At 47.9% G+C, this 19,136-nt stretch overlaps 1 protein-coding gene across 1 annotated transcript in view; it reads right to left on the bottom strand.

Moving 5' to 3' along the window:
• The window catches only part of LOC106562591 (A disintegrin and metalloproteinase with thrombospondin motifs 17-like), a 199,862-nt gene that overhangs the window by 43,878 nt on the left and 136,848 nt on the right, over nt 1-19,136 (bottom strand). Inside the window, exon 7 of the mRNA XM_082969689.1 lies at nt 13,428-13,471. Coding sequence (XP_082825815.1) covers nt 13,428-13,471 — 44 coding nt within the window. The remainder of the gene's footprint in view (nt 1-13,427; nt 13,472-19,136) is intronic.

A 19,136-nucleotide genomic window follows, 5' to 3' on the forward strand; every position in this document is an offset into this window, starting at 1 on the left:
GTGTGTGTGTGTGTGTGTGAGTCCGTGTATCACTCTGTGAGGTAATGCATGGCTGAGTTTTTTGAGGCTTCAAAGATTGGTCCAAGCCAGCACTTCTGTGGCTAAAGCCCCAGAACAAAGGACAGAGATCTACAGTGTTGTGTTTATCACTGCACTGGTCACATTAGTCTCAGCGGTAACTGTGGAGAGCTGGCTGATCAAATGCTCGGTGTGTGTGTGTGTGTGTGTGTGTGCGTGTGTGTGTGTGTGTGTGTGTGTGTGTGTGTGTGTGTGTGTGTGTGTGTGTGTGTGTGTGTGTGTGTGTATGCGTGTGCGTGTGTGTGTGTGTCTGGCCTCACAACGATGGCTGCCCATCCATCCAGACAGCCTCTAGAGAGGAGCAAAGCCTTATCAGGGATCTAAACACACAAGCACTCCGCTGCACACAGGCAAGTTTATTCTAATGATTTCCACTGAGCTAATTAGCCGTTAGAACATGAAGGGCTTTCCATTGACATGCTGAATCCACTAGTGGGGAGTGGACAAGCACTGTCAGCTCAACACAACCCAACACTATAGCACGTCAATGGACACACTAGCTAGCTAGTGTCTGGGCTGGCTCTGCAGACCTGGGACAGACGGCTTTGTGAGGACTCACTCCTGCCTGACCCTACTGCCCTCTCTGCAACCCACACACACACACACACACACACAACACACACACCCTGGATTGACCCTGCTGGACTCCATGTAACACACACCAACCAGTTATTGAACGCAATGGGGAATCACTTTTTTACACAGGGGCATTGGGTGTTGCATAATGTTTTCACGGCAATGTATACAGCAGTGGTGTTGGTCCTACCTCCCTTATTTTTCTGCTAAACACGCACGCACACACACTAGTAAACTGAACACAGGAAAAAGGATGTTGTCACTACCAGGATATTGCTTCAACTACTCTCTCTCGCTCTCTCTTGTCCTTTCCCTCCATCTCTCAGCTCTCACAGAGAGCAGGGGGCCCAGCTGTTTTGATAAGCACCAATAAGACAATAAACACAGGAATCAACCAAACGCAACCCCAGGCATCACACACACACACACACACACACACACACACACACACACACACACACACACACACACACACACACACACACACACACACACACCACACACACACACATACCCACTCTCTCTCTGACGCTAGTGTGGACACACAGACTCTACAAAGCTGAGAGGGATAGAGGTGGAGAGAGGGAAAGAGGCATTGGAGCCTGTGATTATGGTAGGGTTCAAAGTGGCACACACACATTCACACATCCATCCACACACACGCTCTTAGAGGAGCACAAAGAGCAGGAGTGTTCTCGTTCAAATTCCACATTAGGAAGATTACCTTATGTAGCTAGTAGATTTATGGTTCAGCATTGTACCTAGCATGAGGTTAGTATAAGGTTTAACCCTTACAGTTATGGTACAGATTAGGACCAGGCATTCCTCACACACACACACACACACACACACACACACACACACACACACACACACACACACACACACACACACACACACACACACACACACACACACACACACACCTGTCAGGTGAGTTTATCACTGCACACCACCAGAGGCTTTCAGGGAGATCCTGCTCATAAATTAGATGAAAAGTTGATACTGGATTTTACAGATGAACAAAAAGTGGGCAGAGGTTGGGAGAGGCAGAAGGAGAAGTGGAGAGGTGGAGAGAAGCAGGAGGAGAGGGGGAGAGGTGGCAAGAAGAGAGGGGAGAGGGGGGAGGTGGAGAGAAGCAGGAAAGGGGAAGAGGTGGAGAGAAGCAGGAGGAAAGGGGGAGGTGGAGAGAAGCAGAAGGAGAGGGGAGAGGTGGAGAGAAGCAGAAGGAGAGGGGGAGAGGTGGCAAGAAGAGAGGGGAGAGGGGGGAGGTGGAGAGAAGCAGGAAAGGGGAAGAGGTGGAGAGAAGCAGGAGGAAAGGGGGAGGTGGAGAGAAGCAGAAGGAGAGGGGAGAGGTGGAGAGAAGCAGAATGAGAGGGGAGAGGTGGAGAGAAGCAGGAGGAGAGAGGAGAGGTGGAGAGAAGCAGAAGGAGAGGGGAGAGGTGGAGAGAAGCAGAATGAGAGGGGAGAGGTGGAGAGAAGCAGGAGGAGAGGGAGAGAGGTGGAGAGAAGCAGGAGGAGAGGGGAGAGGTGGAGAGAAGCAGAAGGAAAGGGGGAGAGGTGGAGAGAAGCAGAAGGAGAGGGGGAGGTGGAGAGAAGCAGAAGGAGAGGGGAGAGGTGGAGAGAAGCAGAAGGAGAGGGGAGAGGTGGAGAGAAGCAGGAGGAGAGGGTGGAGGTGGAGAGAAGCAGAAGGAAAGGGGGAGAGGTGGAGAGAAGCAGAAGGAGAGGGGGAGGTGGAGAGAAGCAGAAGGAGAGGGGAGAGGTGGAGAGAAGCAGAAGGAGAGGGGAGAGGTGGAGAGAAGCAGAAGGAGAGGGGAGAGGTGGAGAGAAGCAGGAGGAGAGGGGGAGGTGGAGAGAAGCAGAAGGAGAGGGTGGAGGTGGAGAGAAGCAGAAGGAGAGGGTGGAGGTGGAGAGAAGCAGAAGGAGAGGGGAGAGGTGGAGAGAAGCAGGAGGAGAGGGGAGAGGTGGAGAGAAGCAGAAGGAGAGGGGAGAGGTGGAGAGAAGCAGGAGGAGAGGGGGAGGTGGAGAGAAGCAGAAGGAGAGGGGAGAGGTGGAGAGAAGCAGAAGGAGAGGGGGAGGTGGAGAGAAGCAGAAGGAGAGGGGAGAGGTGGAGAGAAGCAGAAGGAGAGGGAGAGAGACGGAACAGAGCTTTTTATGAGTCTGTGATTATAGTATGGCAGAGGAGCACAAAGAGCAGGAGTGTTCTCATTCAAATTCCCTATAGGAAGATTACCTAATGTAGATAGTAGATGCATGGTACAACATTGTACCTAGCATGAGGTTAGCATAAGGTTTAGCCCTTACAGTAATGGTACAGGTTAGGGTCAGGTGTAAAAGGTTTTACCCTTACAGCTATGGTACAGATTAGGACCAGACGTTGAAGGTGCAACACTGACAGTAATGGTACAGATTAGGTCCAGGCGTTGAAGGTTTAGCCCTTACAGTAATGGTACAGGTTAGGACCAGGCGTTGAAGGTTTAACCCTTACAGTAATGGTACAGATTAGGACCAGGCATTGAAGATTTAACCCTTACAGTAATGGTACAGATTAAGACCAGGCATTGAAGGTTTAACCCTTACAGTAAGGGTACAGATTAGGACCAGAGTTTAAGGTTTAACCCTTACAGTAATGGTACAGTTTAGGACCAGGCGTTGAAGGTTTAATCTTACAGTAATGGTACAGGTTAGGACCAGGAGTTGAAGGTTTAACCCTTACAGTAATGGTACAGGTTAGGACCAGGCGTTGAAGATTTAGCCCTTACAGTAATGGTACAGATTAGGACCAGAGTTTTAGATTTAACCCTTACAGTAATGGTACAGATTAGGACCAGGCGTTGAAGATTTAACCCTTACAGTAATAGTACAGATTAAGACCAGGCATTGAAGGTTTAACCCGTACAGTAATGGTACAGATTAGGACCAGGCGTTGAAGGTTTAACCCTTACAGTAATGGTACAGGTTAGGACCAGGCATTGAAGGTTTAGCCCTTACAGTAATAGTACAGATTAAGACCAGGCATTGAAGGTTTAACCCGTACAGTAATGGTACAGGTTAGGACCAGGCATTGAAGGTTTAACCCTTACAGTAATGGTACAGGTTAGGACCAGGCATTGAAGGTTTAGCCCTTACAGTAATAGTACAGATTAAGACCAGGCATTGAAGGTTTAACCCTTACAGTAATGGTACAGGTTAGGACCAGGCATTGAAGGTTTAACCCGTACAGTAATGGTACAGGTTAGGACCAGGCATTGAAGGTTTAATCCTTACAGTAATGGTACAGATTAGGACCAGGCGTTGAAGGTTTAATCCTTACAGTAATGGTACAGATTAGGACCAGGCGTTGAAGGTTTAATCCTTACACTAATGGTACAGGTTAGGACCAGGCGTTGAAGGTTTAGCCCTTACAGTAATGGTACAAATTAGGACCAGGCGTTGAAGGTTTAGCCCTTACAGTAATGGTACAGATTAGGACCAGGCGTTGAAGGTTTAACCCTTACAGTAATGGTACAGGTTAAGACCAGGCGTTGAAGGTTTAGCCCTTACAGTAATGGTACAGGTTAGGACCAGGCGTTGAAGGTTTAGCCCTTACAGTAATGGTACAGGTTAAGACCAGGCGTTGAAGGTTTAACCCTTACAGTAATGGTACAGATTAGGACCAGGAGTTGAAGGTTTAGCCCTTACAGTAATGGTACAGATTAGGACCAGGAGTTGAAGGTTTAGCCCGTACAGTAATGGGACAGGTTAGGACCAGGCATTGAAGGTTTAGCCCTTACAGTAATGGTACAGGTTAGGACCAGGAGTTGAAGGCTTAACCCTTACAGTAATGGTACTGTGTAGTACAGTCTGGTACATAGCAGGGCCAGGCATGACTAGAGGCTGCAGGTTTCACACCATTACAATGATAATAATGCATGAGACACAGAACTGAGAGAGACTGAGGAAAACAGGACCAATCAGAGTCATCCAGTATATTCTCCCCTTTACTGATGTTTTGCTGCTAACAGAGTCACTCGTTCCAAAGACAAGAACCACAACGGGTGTCAAGAGAGACCCAGGAGTGACAGACAGGAAAGCCTTTGAGATGATGACATCAGAGGGGCTTTTAGCTGGCTATGTTTCCATTATGGTAGATGATAGTGGTCAACGGTCCCTTTTGAAACAATCCAACCTCACAATGGGCCTCTGAACACCTCAAAACGTATATTATATCATCCCAAAACATGTATGAGATTCCTATGGGAGGGAAGGACAGCACACATTACACCGATGTTAAGGTCTCTGCACGGGCTGCCAGTTTTAGAATTCATTTTAAGATTCTTCTAATGGTTTTTAAATCAATCCATGATTGTGCACCCCAATACATGTCAGACATGCTTTTACGTTATGTACCCAGTAGGTCCCTCAGGTCCTCTGCCACTGGCCTTTTAACTATCCCAAAGCACCAAGAGGAATGGAGAGGCAGCCGTTAGTTATTATGCCCCCAGCCTCTGGAACAGCCTGCCAGAGAACCTGAGGGGGGCTGAAACTGTGGACATATTTAAAAGAGATCTTAAAACGCATATGTTTACCTTTGCTTTTCCCCAGGGTGCTTTTTAGTCATTCAGTTTTTATTGTTATTCTTTACATTTTTATCTTATGTTTGTTGTGTAGTAAATATTTCAGTTTTCATTTTCATAGTTTTTTATATATTTTTTCCTATAAAGCACATTGCATAGCATTCCATGTCTGAAATGTGCTGTATAAATAAAGCTTGATTTGATTTGATTTGATTTGATTTGATTTGAGGGAGGGAGGGAGGGAGGGAGGGAGGGAGGGAGGGAGGGAGGGAGGGAGGGAGGGAGGGAGGGAGGGAGGGAGGGAGGGAGGGAGGGAGGGAGGGAGGGAGGGAGGGAGGGAGGGAGGGGAAAGTGAGGGAGGGAGGAATGGGGGTGGATAGAGAAGTACTCAGTGTGAACAAACAGACCACATCCGTGTCAGAACATGTTGTTGAAAGGAGAGAGGATAATGGACAGATCAATAGAAGAGAAGAAAGGAGGGATGGAAACAGGTATTTCACTCAGCTAGGGTCGAGAGAGTCAGAGATTAACAGACTAGGGTCACTGACCAGTGTATGTGTTAGTATGTTTATAATACAACCAGGGGTGTTGGATGATGTGAGAAGACACACACACACCACACACACACACACACACACACACACACACACACACACACACACACACACACACACACACACACACACACACACACACACACACACACACACACACACACACACACACAGTACACACACACAATACACACACAGCACAAACACACAGTACACACACAGTACACACACAAAGTACAAACACACAGTACACACACACAGTACACACACAGTACACACACACACACACACACACAGTATACACACAATACACACACAGCACAGTTACTGTTAGATCTTGATCTAAGGTGCTCAAACAATGGCTGCAGGCGAGGAACACACACCAGCAGAATGTATGAGTGAGCTTCAAAGCAGAGGAAGTCAAAGTTCCTCACACTCACACACCTGTCAGGTGAGTTTATCACTGCACACCACCAGAGGCTTTCAGGGAGATCCTGGTCATAAATTAGATGAAAAGTTGATACTGGATTTTCCAGGTGAACAAAAAGAGGGCCTACTCTAATTTCATGTATGTGGTAGTAGGGGGTAGTAGTGATATTAATGGTAGTGGGTAGTAGTGGTAGTAGTGGTAGGGGGTAGTAGTGGTAGGGGGGAGTAGTGGTATTAGTGGTAAGGGGTAGTAGTGGTAGTAGTGGTAGGGGGGAGTAGTGGTAGTAGTGGTAGGGGGTAGTAGTGGTAGTAGTGGTAGGGGGGAGTAGTGGTAGTAGTGGTAGGGGGTAGTAGTGGTAGTAGTGGTAGGGGGTAGTAGTGGCAGTAGTGGTAGGGGGTAGTAGTGGTAGTAGAGGTAGGGGGTAGTAGTGGTAGTAGTAGTAGTGGTAGGGGGTAGTAGTGGTAGGGGGTAGTAGTGGTAGTAGAGGTAGGGGGTAGTAGTGGTAGTAGTAGTAGGGGGGAGTAGTGGTAGTAGTGGTAGGGGGTAGTAGTGGTAGTAGTGGTAGGGGGTAGTAGTGGTAGTAGTGGTTGGGTGTAGTAGTGGTAGTAGAGGTTACGGATAGTAGTGGTAGTAGTGGTAGGGGGTAGTAGTGGTAGTAGTGGTAGGGGGTGGTAGTGGTAGTAGTGGTAGGGGGTGTAGTGGTAGGGGGTAGTAGTGGTAGTAGTGGTAGTAGTGGTAGGGGGTAGTAGTGGTAGTAGTGGTAGGGGGTAGTAGTGGCAGTAGTGGTAGGGGGTAGTAGTGGTAGTAGAGGTAGGGGGTAGTAGTGGTAGGGGGTAGTAGTGGTAGGGGGTAGTAGTGGTAGGGGGTAGTAGTGGTAGTAGAGGTAGGGGGTAGTAGTGGTAGGGGGGAGTAGTGGTAGTAGTGGCAGTAGTGGTAAGGGGTAGTAGTGGTAGTAGTGGTAGGGGGTAGTAGTGGTAGTAGTGGTTGGGTGTAGTAGTGGTAGTAGAGGTTACGGATAGTAGTGGTAGTAGTGGTAGGGGGTAGTAGTGGTAGTAGTGGTAGGGGGAGTAGTGGTAGTAGTGGTAGGGGGTAGTAGTGGTAGTAGTGGTAGGGGGTAGTAGTGGTAGGGGGGAGTAGTGGTAGTAGTGGCAGTAGTGGTAAGGGGTAGTAGTGGTAGTAGTAGTAGGGGGGAGTAGTGGTAGTAGTGGTAGGGGGTAGTAGTGGTAGTAGTGGTAGGGGGTAGTAGTGGTAGGGGGGAGTAGTGGTAGTAGTGGCAGTAGTGGTAAGGGGTAGTAGTGGTAGTAGTGGTAGGGGGTAGTAGTGGTAGTAGTGGTTGGGTGTAGTAGTGGTAGTAGAGGTTACGGATAGTAGTGGTAGTAGTGGTAGGGGGTAGTAGTGGTAGTAGTGGTAGGGGGTGGTAGTGGTAGTAGTGGTAGGGGGTGTAGTGGTAGGGGGTAGTAGTGGTAGTAGTGGTAGTAGTGGTAGGGGGTAGTAGTGGTAGTAGTGTTAGGGGGTAGTAGTGGTAGTAGTGGTAGTAGTGTTAGGGGGTAGTAGTGGCAGTAGTGGTAGGGGGTGGTAGTGGTAGTAGTGGTAGGGGGTGTAGTGGTAGGGGGTAGTAGTGGTAGGGGGAGTAGTGGTAGTAGTGGTAAGGGGTAGTAGTGGTAGTAGAGGTAGGGGGTAGTAGTGGTAGTAGTAGTAGGGGGGAGTAGTGGTAGTAGTGGTAGGGGGTAGTAGTGGTAGTAGTGGTAGGGGGTAGTAGTGGTAGTAGTGGTTGGGTGTAGTAGTGGTAGTAGAGGTTACGGATAGTAGTGGTAGTAGTGGTAGGGGGTAGTAGTGGTAGTAGTGGTAGGGGGGAGTAGTGGTAGTAGTGGTAGGGGGTAGTAGTGGTAGTAGTGGTAGGGGGTGGTAGTGGTAGTAGTGGTAGGGGGTAGTAGTGGTAGTAGTAGTAGGGGGGAGTAGTGGTAGTAGTGGTAGGGGATAGTAGTGGTAGTAGTGTTAGGGGGTAGTAGTGGTAGTAGTGTTAGGGGGTAGTAGTGGTAGTAGTGTTAGGGGGTAGTAGTGGCAGTAGTGGTAGGGGGTAGCTGTGGTAGTAGTGGTAAGGGGTAGCAGTGGTAGTAGTGGTAGGGGGTGGTAGTGGTAGTAGTGGTAGGGGGTGTAGTGGTAGGGGGTAGTAGTGGTAGTAGTGGTAGTAGTGGTAGGGGGTAGTAGTGGTAGTAGTGTTAGGGGGTAGTAGTGGCAGTAGTGGTAGGGGGTAGTAGTGGTAGTAGTGGTAGTAGTGGTAGGGGGTAGTAGTGGTAGTAGTGGTAGGGGGTAGTAGTGGTAGTAGTGGTAGTAGTGGTAGGGGGGAGTAGTGGCAGTAGTGGTAGGGGGGAGTAGTGGCAGTAGTGGTAGGGGGTAGTAGTGGTAGTAGTGGTAGGGGGTAGTAGTGTTAAGGGGTAGTAGTGGCTGTAGTGGTAAGGGGTAGTAGGGGCAGTAGTGGTAGGGGGTAGTAGTGGTAGTAGTGGTAGGGGGTAGCAGTGGTAGTAGTGGCAGTAGTGGTAAGGGGTAGTAGTGGTAGGGGTAGTAGTAGTAGGGGGTGGTAGTGGTAGTAGTGGAAGTAGTGGTAGTAGTGGTAGGAGGTAGTAGTGGTGGTAGTGGTAGTAGTGGTAGTAGTGGTAAAGGGTAGTAGTGTTAGGGGGTAGTAGTGGCAGTAGTGGTAAGGGGTAGTAGTGGTAGTAGTGGTAGTAGTGGTAAAGGGTAGTAGTGGTAGGGGGTAGTAGTGGCAGTAGTGGTAGTAGTGGTAGGGGGTAGTATTGGTAGTAGTGGTAGGGGGTAGTAGTGGTAGGGGGAGTAGTGGTAGGGGGTAGTAGTGGTAGTAGTGGTAGGGGGGAGTAGTGGTAGGGGGTAGTAGTGGTAGTAGTGGTAGGGGGAGTAGTGGTAGTTGTGGTAGGGGGTAGTAGTAGTAGTAGTGGTAGGGGATAGTAGTGGTAGTAGTGGTAGGGGGGAGTAGTGGTAGTAGTGGTAGGGGGTAGTAGTGGTAGTAGTGGTAGGGGGTAGTAGTGGTAGTAGTGGTAGGGGGTAGTAGTGGTAGGGGGGAGTAGTGGTAGTAGTGGCAGTAGTGGTAAGGGGTAGTAGTGGTAGTAGTGGTAGGGGATAGTAGTGGTAGTAGTGGTAGGGGGGAGTAGTGGTAGTTGTGGTAGGGGGTAGTAGTGGTAGTAGTGGTAGGGGGTAGTAGTGGTAGTAGTGGTAGGGGGGAGTAGTGGTAGTAGTGGTAGGGGGTAGTAGTGGTAGTTGTGGTAGGGGGTAGTAGTGGTAGTAGTGGTAGGGGGTAGTAGTGGTAGTAGTGGTAGGGGGGAGTAGTGGTAGTAGTGGCAGTAGTGGTAAGGGGTAGTAGTGGTAGTAGTGGTAGTAGTGGTAGGGGGTAGTAGTGGTAGTAGTGGTAGGGGGGAGTAGTGGTAGGGGGGAGTAGTGGTAGTAGTGGTAGTAGTGGTAGGGGATAGTAGTGGTAGTAGTGGCAGTAGTGGTAGGGGATAGTAGTGGTAGTAGTGGTAGGGGGGAGTAGTGGTAGTAGTGGCAGTAGTGGTAAGGGGTAGTAGTGGTAGGGGGTAGTAGTAGTAGGGGGTCGTAGTGGTAGTAGTGGAAGTAGTGGTAATAGTGGTAGGAGGTAGTAGTGGTAGTAGTGGTGGTAGTAGTGGTAGTATATATTCATAGATATTTCATAGTATTCTATTGTTTCCAGTACTTGTCTTATATTATCGCCAATGTATCGTCCATGTAAAAAACCTGTCTGATTAGGATGAATAATATCTGACAATACTTTTTTAATTCTATGCGCCAAGCATTTTGCTAGGATTTTTGCATCACAACACTGAAGTGTAAGAGGTCTCCAATTTTTTAAATGGACTGGATCTTTATATATACCATTTGGGTCCTGTTTCAGTAATAATGATATCAGACCTTCTTGTTGCGTGTCTGATAATCTACCATTTACAGTATATAGGAGTGGTTAAAACATGCTAATAATGGTCCTCTGAGTATATCAAAAACAGTTTGGTATACTTCCACTGCTATGCCATCCAGCCCTGGAGTTTTCCCAGCCTTAAAGGCCCCAATTGCATCAAGAAGTTCCTCCTCTGTAATTTGGCCTTCACATGAGTCTTTCTGTACAGATGTTAATTTTACATTATTATTAGGAAAAAAATCCATACAATTAGTTTCAGTTAGTGGAGTTGGAGGAGCCTGAAACTAAAACATATTCTTAAAGTACTTTACTTCCTCTTTCAAAATATCATTCGGTGAATCATGCGTGACTCCATCATTTGTAACAAGTTTTAATAAAAAAAATGGGTAGCATTTCTATATTGAAGATTGAAAAGTAATTTGGTGCATTTTTCCCCATATTCCATTCAGTTCGCTTTATTTTTTAAAATATATTACACTGGATCTTTCTTGAATAAGTTCCTCCATTTATTTTTGTTTTTCCTCTAACTTATTCTGTGCCTCTATGGTATAGTTTTTATTGTTATCTAATTGTACTGTTAGTCCTTCAATTTCCTTTATTAATATGGACTCTTTTGATCTAAATTGCTTTTGTTTTATAGATGAGTACTGAATTGCATGGCCTCTAAAGGCACACTTAAAAGTGTCCCATACAATAAGGGGATCTGCTGTACCTATGTTATGTCTGAAAAAGTCAGTTATAAATTCTTCTGTCCTATTTCTAAACAATTTATAGATGATAAAGGCTTTGATTAAATTTCCAATATCCTCGCCCACGTGGAAATTCTGTAAGAGTAATATATATGCCAATTATGTGATGATCCGACTGCATTCTGTCCCCTATCAACACTTTTTAAACTTTTGGTGCCAGAGAGAATGGCATAAGAAAGTAGTCAAGACGACTAGCTTGATTAAGCCTCCGCCAAGTATATATCACTAGATCAGGGTATTTAAGTCTCCATATATCCACTAATTCCAATATATCCATGACATTCATGATTTCCTTAAGTGCCTGAGGGTGATAGTTTGTAGTGTGATTTCCTTTCCGGTCCATAGAGGTATTTAAGACCGTATTAAAATCTCCCACCATAATAATAGAGTCTAGTGTTGCTTGTAGAGTTGATAAAGGCTGTAACAGTTAAACCACACACACACGATGCACATGCACACGCATGTACACACACACAGTGTGTTAAAACCTCTTAGTCTTTAAAAATGTCTGCCACTGATTTACATCTGTCTCATTGTTTGAGGAGGAGGAAATAATTACAGTTACAGTGGGGAGGAGAGACAGACAGATTACAGTTACAGTGAGGGGGGAGAGACAGACAGATTACAGTTACAGTGGGGAGGAGAGACAGATAGATTACAGTTACAGTGAGGGGGGAGAGACGGAGAGATTACAGTTACAGTGGGGCGGAGAGACAGACAGATTACAGTTACAGTGGGGCGGAGAGACAGACAGATTACAGTTACAGTGGGGCGGAGAGACAGACAGATTACAGGTAAAGTGGGGCGGGAGAGACAGACAGATTACAGTTACAGTGGGGCGGAGAGACAGACAGATTACAGTTACAGTGGAGAGGGAGAGACAGACAGATTACAGTTACAGTGGGGCGGGAGAGACAGACAGATTACAGTTACAGTGGGGCGGAGAGACAGACAGATTACAGTTACAGTGGGGTGGAGAGACAGACAGATTACAGTTACGGGGGGCAGAGAGACAGACAGATTACAGTTACAGTGGGGCGGGAGAGACAGACAGATTACAGTTACAGCGGGGCGGGAGAGACAGACAGACTACAGTTACAGTGGGGAGGGAGAGACAGACAGACAGATTACAGTTACAGTTAGGCGGAGAGACAGACAGATTACAGTTACAGTGTGGCGGGAGAGACAGACTGATTACAGTTACAGTGGGGCATGAAAGACAGACAGATTACAGTTACAGTGGGGCGGAGAGACAGACAGATTACAGGTAAAGTGGGGCGGGAGAGACAGACAGATTACAGTTACAGTGGGGCGGAGAGACAGACAGATTACAGTTACAGTGGGGCGGAGAGACAGACAGATTACAGGTAAAGTGGGGCGGGAGAGACAGACAGATTACAGTTACAGTGGGGCGGAGAGACAGACAGATTACAGTTACAGTGGAGAGGGAGAGACAGACAGATTACAGTTACAGTGGGGCGGGAGAGACAGACAGATTACAGTTACAGTGGGGCGGAGAGACAGACAGATTACAGTTACAGTGGGGCGGAGAGACAGACAGATTACAGTTACGGGGGGCGGAGAGACAGACAGATTACAGTTACAGTGGGGCGGGAGAGACAGACAGATTACAGTTACAGCGGGGCGGGAGAGACAGACAGACTACAGTTACAGTGGGGAGGGAGAGACAGACAGACAGATTACAGTTACAGTTAGGCGGAGAGACAGACAGATTACAGTTACAGTGTGGCGGGAGAGACAGACTGATTACAGTTACAGTGGGGCATGAAAGACAGACAGATTACAGTTACAGTGGGGCGGGAGAGACAGACAGATTACAGTTACAACGGGGCGGGAGAGACAGACAGATTACAGTTACAGTGGGGCGGGAGAGACAGACATATTACAGTTACAACGGGGCGGGAGAGACAGACAGATTACAGTTACAGTGAGGGGGGAGAGACAGATAGATTACAGTTACAGTGGAGCGGGAGAGAAAGACAGATTACAGTTACAGTGGGGCGGGAGAGACAGACAGATTACAGTTACAGTGGAGCGGGAGAGACAGACAGATTACAGTTACAGTGGGGCGGGAGAGACAGACAGATTACAGTTACAGTGGAGCGGGAGAGACAGACAGATTATAGTTACAGTGGAGAGGGAGAGACAGACAGATTATAGTTACAGGGGGGCGGGAGAGACAGACAGATTACAGCAGGGTTTTATCTGCAGTGTGTGTGTGATTTTATCTCCAAAGTGTTTGCGTGTGCGCGTGTGAGAGAGTGTAAGTGTGTGTGTGTGTGCGTGTGTGTGTGTGCGCGTGTGTGTGTGTGCGCGCGCGCGTGTGTGTGTGTGTGTGCGTGTGCTTGAGAGGTTTCTACAGACCAGGCGGGTTGAAATGTCACCTGCTTATCCTTTTCAGGGGACAGGAATGTCAGAGGTCAACAAGGGCCACCGACAGACTATTTCAATACACACACACACACACACACACATACACACACACACACACACAAACACACGCACACGGTTGTGATTCCTCACCCACTGTGTCACAGGGCTGGTCTTTGTGCACGCAGAAGTCAGTCCTGCAACGAGACGGCAAGAACAGTATTATAACAAGTTCAGTCCATCTGACCTCATCCTGCAATGCTACTGTGTTGATAAGGGTGTAGGGTGAAGTTTCCCATGGATGCTGATCTGGGTAAATTTAGCATTTTCCACACTTATGTTAAGGTTAAGATTGGGGAGGGGAAGCTGATCCTAGATCTATCCCTAAGGGAAACTTCACCCAGAGTGTTGATAAGAGAAATAAAAACCCCAAATATGTTCGAAGGAATCGAAATAAATTACAATTGTATTGTACATGCATGCTTTAAACATTTTATTTGGTCATATTAGTTCAATCCACCAGCTGAATCCTCACTTCCACTTCAGTTGAATTTTCACTTAGTCTCCCACTGACATCAATTCATGACCAAGTGAAAAATATGACTTATGTGGAAATGTCCACTGCCATTTGCTGTCAGCGTTACAGCAGAATAGTGTTACATAGATGGGTTAATGTACAATGCACGGTGATTGTGTTCTCCCTAATCTATGTACTGTAGTTCAGGCTGGAAAAACAGCTAGTTGCCCTCAACTCAAACATTCCACGTCTCCTTCGCTGTGGCATAGTCACACACACACACACACGCACGCGCGCACGCACACACACACACACACACACACACACACACACACACACACACACACCACACACACACACACACCACACACACACACACACACACAAACAAACACACAAACACACAGCTTATGTTGGTTACCATGGGGACCGGCCGACCCGTGTAAGGCCCGTTCCAGTACATGCAGGGAGACAAGCCAGGGACTCTCATTCCCACCACTGAGAACCCCAGACCCTCTTTGTCCCCACTGTTAAGCAGTGATTTGACATGGTCTACGTACCAAATGGCACCCTATGCCCTACATAGTGCAGTACTTTAACCAGAGCCCTATTGGAATAGGGTGCCATTGGAACGCACAATTGCTTTCTGTTCACACTGTACTGTGGAACCCCTGAGTGGAGAGTGACTTTGTAAGTAGCAGGCAAGACAGGACACAGAGAGAGAGACATAGCGAGGGAGAAAGACAGAGACAGAGAGAGAGAGAGAGAGAGAGAGAGAGAGAGAGAGAGAGAGAGAGAGAGAGAGAGAGAGAGAGAGAGAGAGAGAGAGAGAGAGACTTTAACCAAAACAGAAAGGGTATGTATTGGGATGGTCTCCAAATACATTTAAAGATCTGCCCTCCTCTACAGTATAAAGATCTGCCCTCCTCTACAGTATAAAGATCTGCCCTCCTCTACAGTATAAAGATCTGCCCCTCCTCTACAGTTTAAAGATCTGCCCTCCTCTACAGTATAAAGATCTGGCCTCCTCTACAGTTTAAAGATCTGCCCTCCTCTACAGTATAAAGATCTGCCCTCCTCTACAGTTTAAAGATCTGCCTTCCTCTACAGTTTAAAGATCTGCCCTCCTCTACAGTTTAAAGATCTGCCCTCCTCTACAGTATAAAGATCTGCCCTTCTCTACAGTTTAAAGATCTGCCCTCCTCTACAGTTTAAAGATCTGCCCCTCCTCTACAGTTTAAAGATCTGCCCCTCCTCTACAGTTTAAAGATCTGCCCTCCTCTACAGTTTAAATATCTGCCCTCCTCTACAGTATAAAGATCTGCCCCTCCTCTACAGTTTAAAGATCTGCCCTCCTCTACAGTTTAAAGATCTGCCCTCCTCTACAGTATAAAGATCTGCCCTCCTCTACAGTTTAAAGATCTGCCCTCCTCTACAGTATAAAGATCTGCCCTCCTCTACAGTTTAAAGATCTGCCCTCCTCTACAGTTTAAAGATCTGCCCTCCTCTACAGTATAAAGATCTGCCCTCCTCTACAGTTTAAAGATCTGCCCTCCTCTACAGTATAAAGATCTGCCCTCCTCTACAGTTTAAAGATCTGCCCTCCTCTACAGTTTAAAGATCTGCCCTCCTCTACAGTATAAAGATCTGCCCCACCTCTATAGTGGTCCGGTTAGTAAAACACTGTTAATGACCCATCTGTACGGTCCAGGTGGGTTCAAACCAGAGATGCCTTTGAACTCTGTTAACAAGCCTGAGCCAACGCACACACACACATGCACACATGCACACACACACATATACACACACAGATGAGACCCCTAGTACACACTCCCTTCATGCTAGAAGGCCAAGAGCAGCTGCTCCCTCCAACACCACAGACCCACCAAACCTCAACAGGATCTAAATCAGTCTACTGCACTTCCTCTACTTACTCTGTGTGTATGGTGTGGTGTGTGTGTGGTGTGGTGTGTGTGTGTGTTATAGTGTAGTTCCTACATTAGTGGAGTGGCAGTACAGGGGTGGGTCACTGCCATTAGTAACCCTGTGATTTGGGAGAGTGGAGGTTCATTTGAAGACCATGACTAACAGGTGAGGAGGGAGTAGAGCGCTGTGATGTCATCCTCGGCAGACTGCTGAACTGATTCAGCCTCTTTTCTAAGTATCACTACAGCTGTACTAGACCTCACTGACAACACTGAAGAGAAAGTTGTCCTGTGTGGCTCAGTTGGTAGAGCATGGTTCTTTCAACAACAAAGGTTGTGGGTTCCATTCCTGCTGGGGCCACCAATACCTTATCTCCCTCTGTCACTCCCTCTTTCTTTCTCTCTCCCTCCCTGCGGTCTGCCACATATCCCACTAACTTCTAACAGCTAGTAATGGGTTGTACTGCTGCCTTCCTGGTCTGATTGCATTGGCTGTCTGTGACTGTGAGGTAAAGTGGATTTAACAAACAGCTGGGGGGCTGATGAGCCAGCTGCAAATGCAGAACACTTGTTTGATGTGGAGAGGAGGTGAGTGAGTGACAGGGGGAGGCTGGGTGGAGAGGGCAGGGCGGAGGGTAGAGGGCATGGCGAGGGGGAGGCTGGGGAGAGGGCATGGCGGAGGGGAGAGGGCATGGCGAGGGGGAGGCGGGGGGGAGGACATGGCGGGGGGGAGAGGGCATGGCGGGAGGGGGAAGCTGGGGAGAGGGCATGGCGGAGGGGAGGCTGAACACAGAGATATTCTTTCCTGTTAAGATGTCTCCCAAATCCCTAGAAATGATCCAACTAGTACAGTATCAGTTACATACTGAGAGCAGATAGGTACACACTAGACCGGCTCAGACAGATACAGGACAGTATCACATGTCATGTAATCTCCTGAGAGGCAGGTAATGAGTTGTTGGAGACGAGGAAGTCTACAGTGACAGGCGTGACATAGAGATTACCTCTCCCCTCTGAGTGTTACAGTACAGCAGACAGACACACACATCCCAGACAGATGCCCACACACCCTGACACACACACACCGTCTCAGATCAGCGGTCAGCGAGAAGGGAAACCGGAGCATGAAGTAACACGCTCTAATTTGCCTACATCTCCCTCTCCTCTCTCCTCTCCTCTCCTCTCCCCTCTCTCCTCTCCTCTCGCCCCTCTCCTCTCCTCTCCCCTCTCTCCTCTCCTCTCGCCCCTCTCCTCTCCTCTCTCTCCTCTCCTCTCCTCTCCTCTCGCCCCTCTCCTCTCCCCTCCCCTCCCCGTTAACTACCACATGCACAATGTACTCAATGTGTGTCAAATCTGTAAGTTGAAAACATTGTATATTAAAAGCACTGTTTCTAGCTGAATGAACATATGACACTGATTGAGAAAATACATTTTAAGTTGACAGAATTGTTGCCTACGTTTTTCGGCCATGTTTGGGCCAGCTAAAAATGTTATGTTCAGGTAACACCTTGACCGAAAAACAAGTCTGTAGAACCACTTACTTAATAATATTTAGTTGAAACAACCAGATATGTTTTATAGTGCAGGATGACAGGATACGATCTGACAGGCTATATGAGTGCTTGTTGAAACCAAATGAACCCTTTCACCTCCCGGCCCAAATTAGAACAGGTAATATGCCTAATCAAGAATTAGGAATGCGAGAGAGAGAGAGAGAGAGAGAGAGTGTGTGTGTGTGTGTGTGTGTGTGTGTGTGTGTGTGTGTGTGTGTGTGTGTGTGTGTGTGTGTGTGTGTGTGTGTGTGTGTGTGTGTGTGTGTGTGTGTGTGTGTGTGTGTATGTGTATGTGTGTGTGTGTGTGTGTGTGTGTGCGTGCGTGCGTGAGTGCAAGAGAGATGTGCTAATAGCACAATTTATTAAAACCACGACGGCCACGAAGAGGAGCAATTTATGCTACATCTTTACAGACAGGAAGACTAATCAGATAGTTCCTGTGGACCAACTCTCTGACCTGAAGAATGTAGGAAAAAGATCATACAATACAGGCAAGGACAGAGAGAGAACGAGAGAGAGAGAGAGAGGGGAGAGGGAGAGGGAGAGGGAGAGAGACAGACGGAGAGGAGGCGGGAGAGAGAGAGAGACAAAGAGAGGGAGCGAGAGAGAGAGAGAGAGAGAGAGAGAGAGAGAGAGGGAGAGAGAGAGCAAGAGTGAGAGAGCGAGAGCGAGAGGGAGAGAGACAGAGACGGAGAGGGAGAGAGAAAGAGGGAGAGGGAGAGATGGAGAGAAAGAGAGAGAAAAAGAGACAGAGAGACATAGAGGGAGAGGGCAGAGGGAGAGGGAGAGAGAGAGAGAGACACAGAGAGAGAGACAGAGAGAGAGGGAGAGGGAGAGAGGGAGATGGAGAGAGAAAGAGAGAGAAAAGAGACAGAGACAGAGAGGGAGAGGGAGGGGAGAGGCAGACAGAGGGAGAGGGAGAGAGAGACAGAAAGGAGGAGAGAGAGAGAGAGAGAGAGATGGAGAGAGATGGAGAGAGATGGGAAAGGGAGAGAGAGAGAGAGAGGGAGATGGAGAGAGATGGAGAGAGATGGGAAAGGGAGAGAGAGAGATAGATAGAGGGAGAGGGAGACGGAGAGGAGACGGAGAGGGAGAGAGACAGAGGGAGAGAGAAAGAGAGAGACAGACAGACTGAGAGAGACAGTGAGAGAAAGAAAGAGACAGGGAGAGAGAGAGAGAGAGAATAGATAGAATTCTAATAGAAAAAAGAGCCATCAAATTTTACTACCATCTTAAAGCAAGCTACCCCGAAACATTCCATCACACAGCCCTACAATGTCAAGAGATGAAACTTGAGAAGAGTCCCCTTAGCCAGCTGGTTCTGAGGCTCAGTTCCCTAACCCAAACCAACCCATAGAGCCTCAGGACTGCACTCAGCCAGCTGGTTCTGAGGCTCAGTTCCCTAACCCAAACCAACCCATAGAGCCTCAGGACTGCACTCAGCCAGCTGGTTCTGAGGCTCAGTTCCCTAACCCAAACCAACCCATAGAGCCTCAGGACTGCACTCAGCCAGCTGGTTCTGAGGCTCAGTTCCCTAACCCAAACAAACCCATAGAGCCTCAGGACTGCACTCAGCCAGCTGGTTCTGAGGCTCAGTTCCCTAACCCAAACCAACCCATAGAGCCTCAGGACTGCACTCAGCCAGCTGGTTCTGAGGCTCAGTTCCCTAACCCAAACCAACCCATAGAGTCTCAGGACAGCACTCAGAAAATCTGGCCCGACCAAATCATCAAAGCAAAAATAAAAATCTATCACCTATTGGAAAGACACCACAACAAATCAAAGTAAACGTCAATGCGATTTGTCTCTAAACAGACAGTACATGGTGGCAGACTATCTGACCACTGTGACTGATAGAAAACTGAGG

The sequence above is a fragment of the Salmo salar genome, chromosome 26 (genome assembly GCF_965601325.2).
Source record: "Salmo salar chromosome 26, fSalSal1, whole genome shotgun sequence".
Classification (NCBI taxonomy): domain Eukaryota; kingdom Metazoa; phylum Chordata; class Actinopteri; order Salmoniformes; family Salmonidae; genus Salmo; species Salmo salar.